Genomic DNA, 12,400 nt, shown 5'->3' on the forward strand with positions numbered 1-12,400 from the left:
AGGAACATTTGAGTCTGCTGAAGCTGTGCCCACTGCCATCCCTTCCCCCAGGTGGTCTGTCCCAGGGAGATGGGAGGTTTTTTTTTTCTTAATTTTGAGACAGAGTCTTGCTCTGCGCTGGAGTGTAGTGGCGTGATCTCGGCTCACTGCAAATTGCACCTCCTTGGTTCAAGCAATTCTCCTGCCTCAGCCTCCCCAGTAGCTGGGACTACAGGCATATGCCGCCATACCCAACTAATTTTTTAAAATATTTTTAGTAGAGATGGGGTTTCACCATGTTGGTCAGGATGGTCTCGATCTCTTGACCTTGTGATCCTCCCACCTCGGCCTCCCAAAGTGCTGGGATTACAGATGTGAGCCACCGTGCCTGGCCAAAGGGAGTTGGTAGTTTTATCTATAAGACCTTGACTGGGCCTGCTGCCTTTCTTTCAGAGATGCCCTGCCCAGAGAGAAGGAATCTAGAAAGACAGTCGGGCTACAGTGGCTTTGGATCACTGCAATGGCCTCTGCCCAGTTCAGACTTCCAGGTGTCTTTGTTTACACAGTGAGGGGAAAACTGCCTACTCAAGCCTCAATAATGGTGGATGCCCCTTCCCCCTACCAAGCTTGAGTGTCCCAGGTCGATTTCTGACTGCAGTGCTGGCAGCGAGAATTTCAAGCCAGTGTAGCTTGCTGGGTTCTGTGGTGGTGGGATCTACTGATCAAGACCACTTAGCCTCCTGGTTTCAGCCCCCTTTCCAGGGAAGTGTAAGGTTGTGTCTCGCTGGAGCCGCAGGCGCTACTGGGGTACAAAAAAAAACTTCTGCAGCTTGCTCAGTGTCTGCCCAAATACTACCCAGTTTTGTGCTTGAAACCCAGGGCCCTGGTGGTATAGGCACCCAAGGGAATCCCCTGGCCCGAGGGTTGTGAAGACCCTGGGAAAAGCATAATACTTGGGCCAGAATACCGTTCCTCATGGCACAGTCCCTCATGGCTTCCCTTGGCTAGTGGATAGAGTTCCCTGACCACTTGCACTTCCCAAATGAGGCAATGCTCCACCCTGCTTCAGCTCGCCTTTCATGGGCTGCACCGACTGTCTAACCAGTCCCAATGAGATGAGCCATGTACCTCAGTTGAAAATGCAGGAATCATCCGCCTTCTGCGCTGATCTGGCTGGGAGCTGCAGACCGGAGCTGTTCTTACTCATTTTGCCCAAGACTCTCATCTTGTATCATTTTTCTTAATGTCTTTTATCTCTTTTTGAAATATAAATTCAAGATCTCTTTTTAAATTGTAATCTGTCTTTGATATGTCTTTTCAGCACAAATTGTCTGTGAGATGTTATTTTGCTACTTATTCTTTTTATCTTATGAGATATCTGTATGGGATCTGGCCTTTGTGCTTTTCTATTGCTTATTTTGATGGTCAGTTCATTTTACTGTATTTTGAATGGAAATTTGGTTCACATTGCCCTTTTTCTTTGCTTTTTGCTTTTCGTTTATTTTTAAATTGACAAAATTGTTTATGGTTCACAACATGATATTTTGAAATATGCAAACGTTGTGGAATGGCTAAACAAGCTAATTAACATATGTATTACCTCACAATCTATTTTTTGTGGTAAGAACAAGTTGCTTTTTTTTTTTAAATTGTATTTGGGCTCTGGGGTACATGTGCACAGCCTGCATCCTGCAGTATTGTTGTATAGGTACATACACGCCGTGGTGGTTTGCTGTCTCCATTCCCCACCCCCCACTGTCGCCTACATCAGGCATTTCTCCTGGTGTTATCCCTCGCCATCCTCCCCTCCCACCCACTGTTTTCCCCCCCACCACACCCCCTGCCTAGCTCTGTGAGTGTTCTCTTCCCTGTGCCCAGGTGTTCTCATTGTTCATCACCTGTCTATGAGTGAAAACATGCGTTGTTTGGTTTTCTGTTCTTGTGTCGGTTTGCTGAGAATGATGGTTTCTAGGTTCATCCATGTCTCTACAAAGGACATGAACTCATTTTTGATGGCTGTATAATATTCCATGTTGTTTATGTGTCACATTTATTTTGTCCAGTCTGTCATCGATGGACATTTGGGTTGGTTCCAGGTCTTTGCTATCGTAAATAGTGCTGCAATGAACATACATGTGCATGTGTCTTTATGATAGAATGATTTATAATCCTTTGGATATATACCCAGTAATGAGATTGCTGGGTCAAATGGAATTTCTATTTCTGGATCCTTGAGGAATCGCCACACTGTCTTCCACAATGGTTGAACTGATTTACACTCCCACCAACAGTGTAAAAGTGTTCCTTTTTCTTCACATCCTCTCCAGCATCTGTTGTCTCCAGATTTTTTAATGATTGCCATTCTAACTGGCATGAGATGGTATCTCAATGTGGTTTTGATTTGCATTTTTCTAATGGCCAATGATGATGAGCATTTTTTCATGTTTGTTGGCTGGATATTTGTCTTCTTTTGAAAAGTGTCTGTTCATATCCTTTGCCCACTTTTGAATGGGTTTGTTTGTTTTTTTCTTGTAAATCTGCTTTAGTTCTTTGTAGATTCTGGATATTAGCCCTTTGTCTGATGTGTAGATTGCGAAAATTTTTTCCTATTCTGTTGGTTGCTGGTTTACTCTAATGATTGTTTCTTTTGCTGTACAGAAGCTCTTAAGTTTAATTAGGTCCCATTTGTCTGTTTTGGCTTTTGTTGCCATTGCTTTTGGTGATTTAGTCATGAAGTCCTTGCTTGTGCCTATGTCCTGAATGGCTTCACCTAGGTTTTCTTCTAGGGTTTTTGTGGTGTTAGTTCTTATGTTTAAATCTTTAATTTATCTGGAGTTAATTTTTGTATAAGGTATAAGGAAGGGGTCCAGTTTCGGCCTCCTGCCTATGGCTAGCCAGTTGTCCCAACACCATTTATTTACACAGGGAATCCTTTCTCCACTGCTTGTTTTTATCCAGTTTGTCAAAGATCAGATGGTTGTAGATGTGTGGTGTTGCTTCCGAGTCCTCTGTTCTATTCCATTGGTCTATATCTCTGTTTTGGTACCAGTACCATGCTGTTTTGATTACTGTAGCCTTGTAGTATAGTTGGAAGTCAGGTAGCATGATGCCTCCAGCTTTGTTCTTTTTGCTTAGGATTTTCTTGGCTATGCAGGCTCTTTTTTGGTTCCATATGAAGCTTAAAGTGGTTTTTTCCAGTTATGTGAAGAAGGTCAGTGGTAGTTTGATGGGGATACCATTAATCTATAAATTACTTTGGGCAGTATGGCCATTTTCACAATATTTATTCTTCCTAACCATGAGCATGGAATGTTTTTCCATCTGTTTTTGTCCTCTCTTATTTCCTTGATCAGTGGTTTGTAGTTCTCCTTGAAGAGATCTTTTACTTCCTTTGTTAGTTGTATTCCTAGATATTTTATTCTCTTTGTAGCAATTGTAAATGGGAGTTCGCTCATGATTTGGCTCTCTATTTGTCTGTTATTGGTGTATAGGAATGCTTGTGATTTCTGCACATTGATTTTTCTATCCTGAGACTTTGCCAAAGTTGCTTATCAGCTTGAGGTTTGGGCTGAGACAATGGGTCTTCTAAATATACGATCATGTCATCTGCAAATAGGGACAATTTGACTTCTTCTTTTCCTAATTGAATGCTCATTATTTCTTTTTCTTGCCTAATTGCTCTGGCTAGAACCTCCAATAATATATTGAATAGGAGTGGTGAGAGCAGGCATCCTTGTCTAGTGCCAGATTTCAAAGGGAATGCTTGTAATTTTGCCCATTCAGTATGGTATTGGCTGTGTGTTTGTCATAAATAGCTTTTGTTGTTTTGAGATATGTTCCATCGATAGCTAGTTTATTGAGTTTTTAGCATAAAGGGCTGTTGAATTTTGTCAAAGGCCTTCTCCACATCTCTTGAGATAATCATGTGGTTTTTGTCTTTGGTTCTGTTTATGTGGTGAATTACGTTTATAGATTTGTGTATGCTGAACCAGCCTTGCATCCCCAGGATGAAGCCTACTTGATCGTGGTGGATAAGCTTTTTGATGTGCTGTTGGATTCGGTTTTCCAGTATTTTATTGAAGATTTTTGCATCAATGTCCATCATGGATATTGGCCTGTAGTTTTCTTTTTTAGTTGTGTCTCTGCCAGATTTTGGTATCAGGATGATGATGGTCTCATAGAAAAAGTTAGGGAGGAGTCCCTCTTTTTGTATTGTTTGGAATAGTTTCAACAGGAATGGTACCAGCTCCTCTTTTAATGTCTGGTAGAATTCAGCTGTGAACCTGTCTGGACCTGGACTGTTTTTGGTCGGTAGGCAATTAATTGCTGACTCAACTTCTGACCTTGTTATTGTTCGTTTCAGGGTTTCAGCTTCTTCTTGGTTTAGTCTTGGGAGTGTGCAAGTGTCCAGGAATTTATCCATTTCTTCCAGATGTACTGTTTTATGTGCATAGAGTTGTCTGTAGTAATCTCTGATGGTAGTTTGTATTTCCGAGAAATCGGTGGTGATCTCCCCTTTATCATTTTTTATTGCATTGATTCTTCTCTCTTTTCTGTTTTATTAGTCTAGCTAGTGGTCTATTTCGTTGATCTTTTCAAAAAACCAGCTCGTGGATTTATTGATTTTTTGAAGGGTGTTTTGTGTCTCTATCTCCTTCAGTTCTCTGATCTTAGTTATTTCTTGTCTTCTGCTAGCTTTTGAGTTTTTTTGATATTGCTCCTCTAGCTCTTTCAATTTTGATGATAGGGTGTCGATTTTAAATCTTTCCTTATTTTTCATGTGGGCATTTATTGCTATAAATTTCCCTCTAAACACTGTTTTAAATGTGTCCCATATGATCTGGTACATTTTGTCTTCATTCTCATTGGTTTCAAAGAACATTTTTATTTCTGCCTTCATTTCATTGTTTATCCATTCGTCATTCAGGAGCAAGTTGTTCAGTATCCATGTGATTGTGCAGTTTTGAGTGCTTTTCTTAATCCTGAGTTCTAATTTGATTTCACTGTGGTTTGAGAGACTGTTATGATTTTTGTTCTTTTGCATTTGTTGAGGAGTGATTTACTTCCAATTATGTGGTCAATTTTAGGGTAAGTGCAATGTGGTGCTAAGAAGAATGTGTATTCTTTGGATTTAGGGTGGAGTGACCTGTAAATGTCTATTAGGTCCACTTGGTCCAAATCTGCGTTCAAGTCCTGGATTTCCTTGTTGACTTGCTGTCTTATTGATCTGTCCAATATTGTCAGTGGAATGTTAAAGTTTCCCACTATTATTGTGTGGGAGTCTAAGCCTCTTTGTAGGTCTTTAAGAACTTGCTTTATGTATTGGGGTGCTCCTGCATTGGGTGCATAAATATTTGCTATAATTTAGCTCTTCTTGTTTCATTGATCCTTTTACCATTATATAATGCCCTTCTTTGTCTCTTTTGATCTTTGTTGGTTTAAAGTCCTTTTTATCAGAGACTAGGATTGCTACCCCTGGTTTTTTTTGCTCTCCATTTGCTTGGTAAATCTTCTTCCATCTCTTTATTTTGAGTCTGTGTGAGTCTTTGCATGTGACATGAGTCTCCTGAATACAGCACACTGACAAGTCTTGACTTTTTATCCAGTTTGCCAGTCTGTGTCTTTTGATTGTGGCGTTTAGGCCATTTACATTCAATGTCAATATTGTTATGTTTGAATTTGATCCTGCTGTTTTGTTACTGGCTGGTTGTTTTGCCCATTAATTAATGTGGCTCCTTCATTGCATTGTTATTCTTTACCATTTGGTGTGTACTGGTTGTTCCTTTCCCTGTTTAGTACTTCCTTCAGTAGCTTCTGTAAGGCAGGTCTTGTAGTGACAAAACCTCTCAGCAATTGCTTGTACGTAAAGGGTTTTATTTCTCCTTCACTTATGAAGCTTAGTTTGGCTGGATATGAAATTCTGGGTTGAAAGTTCTTTTCTTTAAGGATGTTGAATATTGGTCCCCACTCCCTTCTAGCTTCCAGAGTTTCTGCCAAGAGATCCGCTGTGAGTCTGATGGTCTTTCCTTTGTGGGTGACTCAACCCTTCTCTCTGGCTGCCCTTAGGAATCTTTCCTTCATTTCAACCCTGGTGAATCTGACAACTATGTGCCTTGGGGTTGCTCTTCTTGAGGAATATCTTTGTGGTGCTCTCTGTATTTCCTGGATTTGAATGTTGGCCTGCCTTGTTAGGTTGGGAAAGTTCTCTTGGATAATATCTTGAAGAGTGCTTTACAATTTGGATTCATTCTCCCCATCACATTCAGGTACGCTGATCAAGCATAGATTAGGTTTTTTCACATAATCCCATAGTTCTTGGAAGCTTTGTTCATTTTTTTCACTCTTTTTTCTCTAATCTTGCCTTCTTGTTTTATTTCATTGATTTGATCTTCTATCTCTGATATCCTTTCTTCTGCTTGATCGATTTGGCTGTTAAAACTTGTGTATGCCTTGCGAAGTTCTCGTGCAGTGTTTTTCAGCTCCATCAAGTCATTTATGTTCTTCTCTAAGCTGGTTATTCTAGTTAGCATTTTTTCTAACCTTTTTTCAACGTTCTTAGTTTCTTTGCATTGGGCTAGAACATGGTCTTTTAACTCAGAGAAGTGTGTTATTACCCACCTTCTGAAACTTGCTTTTGTCAATTCGTCAGATTCATTCTCTGTCTTTTTTTGTTCCCTTGATGGTGAGGAGTTGTGATCCTTGGGAGGAGAAGAGGTGTTCTGTTCTTTGATGGTTTCATCCTTTTTGTGCTGGATTTTTCCTATCTTCGTGGATTTATCTCCCTTTAATCTTTGAAGTTGGTGATTTCAGGAGGAGTCTCCGAGCGGACGTTTTTTTTCCCTGTCGAGGTTGGAGCTGTATCTTTTTTGGCCTGTAGAGGGCATTGCTGGGCTCTCTGGTTCAGTCAGGTTGCTGGGTGGGTGGTCCTGCCCTGGAGTTTGTTTGCAGGTGAGATTGGCCCCGCCTTCCCAAAGGTGTCTCTCCCAAAGCTTGATCTTCCTGGTTGGGGTCAAGCTGGTGTATTTGCAGTCAAGCTCTCTAGCAAGGGCTTCAGTTTGAGTTCTGTGGAGGTGGGACCCGCCAGGCCTTATGGTCTGTTTCCCTGCTTTCAACTCTGCCTCCCTCTGTGGGAGGGTCCGTCTCACTGGCATTCGTTCAAACTCTCGCCCAGGTCCCTGCGACAACTTGCCGCGATCGGTAACTGCTGCTCACATTTGCATCCACGCCCCACAGTCTGGCAGGGCTCTCATGAAGGTGGGTTGCAGGAGGGATGAGGTAAGCACAGGATCTGAAACAGAGCACCGAGGGAGTTAAGTCCCCCGACCCTCCAAGCCAGCTGCACGTTTCAGGTGGGGACACGACCCACCCCCCCCCGACCCCCGTGCCCCATCCCCCGTCTTGATTTGCTTCCCTGGGACTAATTTCAGTGTGCTACCAATCCCACAGAAACGAACCTGGAACCTTGTTTGGTTTGGAATCGTGAAGTCCTCTAGCCCTCGGCGTCTCATTTGCTGGGAGCTGCATGCCAGTGCTGGCTTCTCTCGGCCATCTTGGTGCCCCCCTCACAAGTTGCTTTTTTAACTTCACAAAGCTTCTGCTTTTGTTGTTATTGTATGTGTTTTTTCTAATGTAGCATTAAAAAAAAAAAAAAAGTTGGCTTGCTTTAAGAGATGTCCTCCTGCTGTTGTTCCCCTTCCCCATTTTTATATGGTTTTTTTCTTCAAGTTCATGATTTAACAAAAGTCTCTGAGTGGACTTTTTTTTCCTGTGTTATATGTTTACCACTCAATTTTAATATTATTCCCAGTACTTTCTCCTCATATCGGCCCTCTCCTGGAAAGGAGCCCCAGCAGGTTAGATTGGAAAATTCACTAGGGCTGAACTTAAGCTCCTTGTGTTTATCCATTATTGGAGTGGGCAAGATCCTTCCCAGTGTCAATTACTGTTCTTAAAATGTGAGTTTTCTAGGGAATACCTATTGGCTCTTTTGAGATTCTCCTATTCTCAGGTCCATCAGACATTCATCCTGTTGCTTCCAGATGCTGATTGCATGCAGGGCTTAGAGGTGGTTTGTCTCTTCTTGCTGTATCTGGACTTGATGGGAATGTCATGTCCCTTAGTTTTGATGTATATGTTATCCATGAGGTTTGGGTTTTACTGTTTCTTTGCTGTGTCAGTTTTTATCTGTTTCTTCTCTTTTGCTTACTATTTTACGATGGACCTAGTTACTCAAACCAGAAACCAGGCAGTCATTTTCAGGTTTCTATCTCATTTACTGTTATATTTTAGTTCACTTCGTTATCCTTAATATTTCTTAAATCCTACTGCTTCTCTCCATCTTCACAGCTACTGTCTTAGATCAGATTCCTATAACTTCTCTGCTAATGCTACAAAATCTATTTCTCTGCTTCCAATCTAGATACTATCCACGTGTAGTTAGAATGACCTTTCTAAAATGCAAATCTGGTGGCCAGGCGCAGTGGCTCATGCCTGTAATCCCAACACTTTGGGAGGCTGAGGCAGGCAGATCACGAGGTCAGGAGATCTAGACCATCCCGGCTAACATGGTGAAACCCCATCTCTACTCAAAATACAAAAAATTAGCCGGGTGTGGTGGAAGCACTTGTAGTCCCAGCTACTCGGGAGGCTGAGGCAGGAGAATCACTTGAACCCAGGAGGTGGAGGTTGCAGTGAGCCAAGATTGCACCACTGCACTCCAGCCTGGGTGACAGNCAAACCTGAACCTGACTCTTCCTGACATTAAGAACTACTTGCAATAATTTCTCTAAATGCCATGCATTCTTCTCACCCTTAGAGTTCTGTCTGTAGTATTATTTTGTATGCTCTGCCTTTTTATTGGAGAATGCCTATATCATTATTTTTTAGGCAAAATTTCAATAATTTATATTTCTTTTAAAAGAAATGTGTAAGTTCATGAGAATTTGTTATATGATGTATTTCCTAATGGTCTTTAAATATTTTTCTCACTTTCAACTTTTAACAGAAAAAAAAATATTCTAGACTGCTATGCTTGGAGTATTTCTTTTTGTTAAATCATGAACTTGAATTTATTAAACATAAATATATAACTGAATGTGAATAAACAAATAAAATGAAATTATTTTTCAGTGCCTTTGAGATAAAGCAAAATGTTTTTGGTTCCATATTGAAATGATTCCTCTGTACAGTTCTCAGCTTTATCAAATCCAAGTAGCTGCCTTTGTAAGAATAAGCATGTAATAAAAACTAAGAAACCTTTAAGTGATTCATGTCACATCACCCTGCCAAGAAACCATGACAGGTTTATTATCTGAACACATCTGGGGTAGAATTACAAACAAAACCTTGGCAGGGAAACCAGTTGGGGGCACTCTAGTTTTAATAGAAGAATGAATCTATATATTATTAATTGGGACTTGTGGTTGTGTGGCATGCGTCATTCTGAAAGAAGCAGACCTCCTGGAGATTCTTGTTCGAAGTCTGCACTGCAGAGGGAGGGGCCTGTGGGAAGGAAAAAGTGGAAAAGCTGCTCACCCCTCCACCACCAACACCACCTCCCACCTGCAACACATGCACATAGCAGTGCATGTAAAATCCTCAGATCTTGACTGTATCCTCAATAGTGTTAACTCAGAGGGACTTAATTAAATCTACCCTATTTGGAAAGTAAGCACAGAGATTCCCAGGCAAAGTGGTAACCAAAAGTAAATGATAAAGCTAGAAATTCACTTACAAATGAAAAGGAAAACCTGACATGAAATGGAAAGGGAAATACAAGTTTAAGAGGCATAAGATGAAATATCAGCTTGAAATTAAAAATATCTAAACTACTTAGGTAGATTAAAGAATAATGATCTTAAAATGAAGACAGAGTATTGAACAGGAAGAAAAGTTCTTGGAAGTACCTAAGATGAGCATATGAGACTTCCATGGCATCTGGTAGAATACTTAGACTGGTGAGCACATCTTTCTTGTATAGAGTCCTGGTGTTAGGTTGTGAAATTACAGAAGAAGTGTCTCTGAAGGATTTGTAAACAGTAGAGAAATGGGGCCAATACAGAATATACTTGTAGCTGTCACACTGATTTTGGGTACCAGAGTCAGAATTTTCCTGGGATACCTTATGCAGCACTAATCATGCTGCCTTAATTGTCCCTTTACTTAGGAGTATGAGACCCAGTCTAGTGCAGAAGCCAAATTTGTGAAGCAGCTAGACCAATGTGAGATGATTCTTCAGGCATCTGAGTATGAAGACCTTGAACACAAACCTGGAAGACTACAAGACTTCTATGATTCTACGGCAGGTACTCAACACCATTTTCAACAAGAGTCCATTTTAGTTTGGCTTACTCAGTGTAGTGACCAACATTAACATTAGAGAAACCCACTGTTGGTACCCTCTTCTGACCCTTTCATGTGGAGCATCTAAAAAGAAAGGGAAGGGAATATTCAGATAAGAAGTTGAGGATAGGAAATAAATGGAGTAGAGTTTAATGTGGAATGAACAGTAAGCAACAAAAGACACAGGCCAGAAAAGGAAGAGATGTTGGGTTGAACAGTCCCCCATGCTAGCCACCATGGACCTATGATAGCTTAGAGCTTGGCTGCTATCAGAGCAGAAATCTGGGAAGGTCTGAGGAGCAGGGATGACAGCACAGATCAGCCAATTGAAGTAGAGAGGTGTTTACAGGAGAGACACCCTGCATCCTTGTTTACATCCTGAGCTGGCCTAGCCCCTGTGGTCTTCCTCCTTGTCTTTTCATATATAGGTTATTCATTCTCCTTACTTAATTGCAGGTTTGGAATGGGCAGAGATTGTCTTCAGCTTTCTGGGCTCTCACACTTGAGTTTTCCTGTAGTTCCTGATAGAGACACTCAGGAGTCTGGTGAAGTTTAGCTCTGCCTAATTGATGATTCCTTGCCTGAGTCTCATCCTTAATCTCAGTGGCACCTGGAGTGACAGAGCATGAATGCCAAATGGTCCTTTCCAGCCCCTTCTCAGGACCTGGAATCTCATTCTGCTTTGGAATGAAGTGTGGGTCAGATCACAGACTAGAGCCCCCAGTGAGCCCTGGGATCAAGCTGGGGAAATGGATATGTTCTCTTGTCAATATGGGAATGTATTTTTCTCTGTTCTTTGGTTTTACAGGAAAATTCAGTCACCCTGAGATAGTCCAGCTTGTTTCTGAACTTGAGGCAGAGAGAAACGCTAACATAGCTGCAGCTGCCAGTGAGCCGCACTCCTGAGACATTCTCTAAATTCCTGCACTCCTGTAACAAACATTATTTTTCCATTTCATGGTATTGTGTTTTGCCATTGTTGGTCTGTTGATTTCCCTAGATGTGAGTCTGTTTTCAATTGTCTGAACTTCAGCGAGAAATGTGATATAACTTGGGCACTAAAAGAAGCCACAAAGCAGAGAGGTAGTCATGAAAGTTTCATGGATGAAGACTGGAGGGGGCAGTGCCTTTTTATGAACTAAATAAATATTAAATACCTAAAACTTTGGAGTATTTATTGGAGATTCAAAATTATCTTATTCTGACTTAATTTCCTATATTCCTGAAGGCCAGGTTCATTGAACAATAGAAAATTTCATTATGATTGCTTTTAAGAACAGATTTTTCAGCTGATTTAGTGACAAGGATCCAGAAAAGAAAATGTACTGGTAATGTATTCTCTCCCCAGATGAAATTGCTGCCTTACTCTCTTGAGCCGCATTTTGAATTTCACTGTAGCCTGCTTCAGACTCCTAATCATAGGCTTGTAAACCTTGTAAACTAATAGGCTCTGCCCCTCCTCCCAATACTTTTTGTCATTTAGGGATATAAACTGGGGCATATAAAAATGCAACTTGTATTGCTCTGTGTATTTTTCCCTGTCTGATGTATAAATCTTGAGACCTTGATTATAAGAACATGTATCATTAGGTGAGAAATATAAATAGGTCATTGAGCCTTGGGTAGGGAATATATCAACCCGATGCCTTCCGCTCATCTCCCTTTTATAGGATAAATAATCCAGCCTCTCTGCCTTTACATTGAATAGTGCAGAAAGGAAGATGATTTCTGCAAATCTGCCCAGTATTTTGGTGTGGACCAATGATGCCTGTCCCTTTAATTCAAATATCACTTTCCATTCAAAGGCCTTTGAGGCTGGCATGGTGAAAATTCTAAGCAGCGTTCCTTTGGAAACTCTTTGCAGTATCCATGGATACCCAATCTGCAGGAAGCAAGGTGCGTGATCTTTTCAGAAGCAACACACATATGTATGTGTAGTTGCTCTGTATCAAAAAGTAGAAAGAAGGTAAAGTCCATTACTTGATATATGTTTAGTAGGAAAACAACTCCATCTATTAGGATTGTGGAATTTTTACTCTTGGCATGAAAACATGCACACAAAATAACCCCAGATAAAGTT

General features: G+C 40.9%; 1 protein-coding gene across 3 annotated transcripts in view; it reads left to right on the top strand.

Annotated features, from left to right (window-relative positions):
- HDDC2 (HD domain containing 2) overlaps positions 1-11,483 on the top strand; it is a 30,512-nt gene extending 19,029 nt beyond the window's left edge. For 2 of the 3 annotated variants that reach the window (XM_017533345.1, XM_017533347.1), the window contains 2 exons: positions 10,145-10,283; positions 11,129-11,483. In XM_017533345.1, the coding sequence (XP_017388834.1) occupies positions 10,145-10,283; positions 11,129-11,226 (237 nt within the window). In that variant the 3' untranslated portion in view covers positions 11,227-11,483. Of the gene's footprint in view, positions 1-10,144; positions 10,284-10,776; positions 11,015-11,128 lie in introns of all 3 variants that reach the window. The other variant, XR_001826710.2, reaches the window with a different exon arrangement.
- Positions 11,484-12,400: the final 917 nt, after the last annotated feature.

Source organism: Cebus imitator, unplaced genomic scaffold (genome assembly GCF_001604975.1).
Source record: "Cebus imitator isolate Cc_AM_T3 unplaced genomic scaffold, Cebus_imitator-1.0 Scaffold81, whole genome shotgun sequence".
Classification (NCBI taxonomy): Eukaryota; Metazoa; Chordata; class Mammalia; order Primates; family Cebidae; genus Cebus; species Cebus imitator.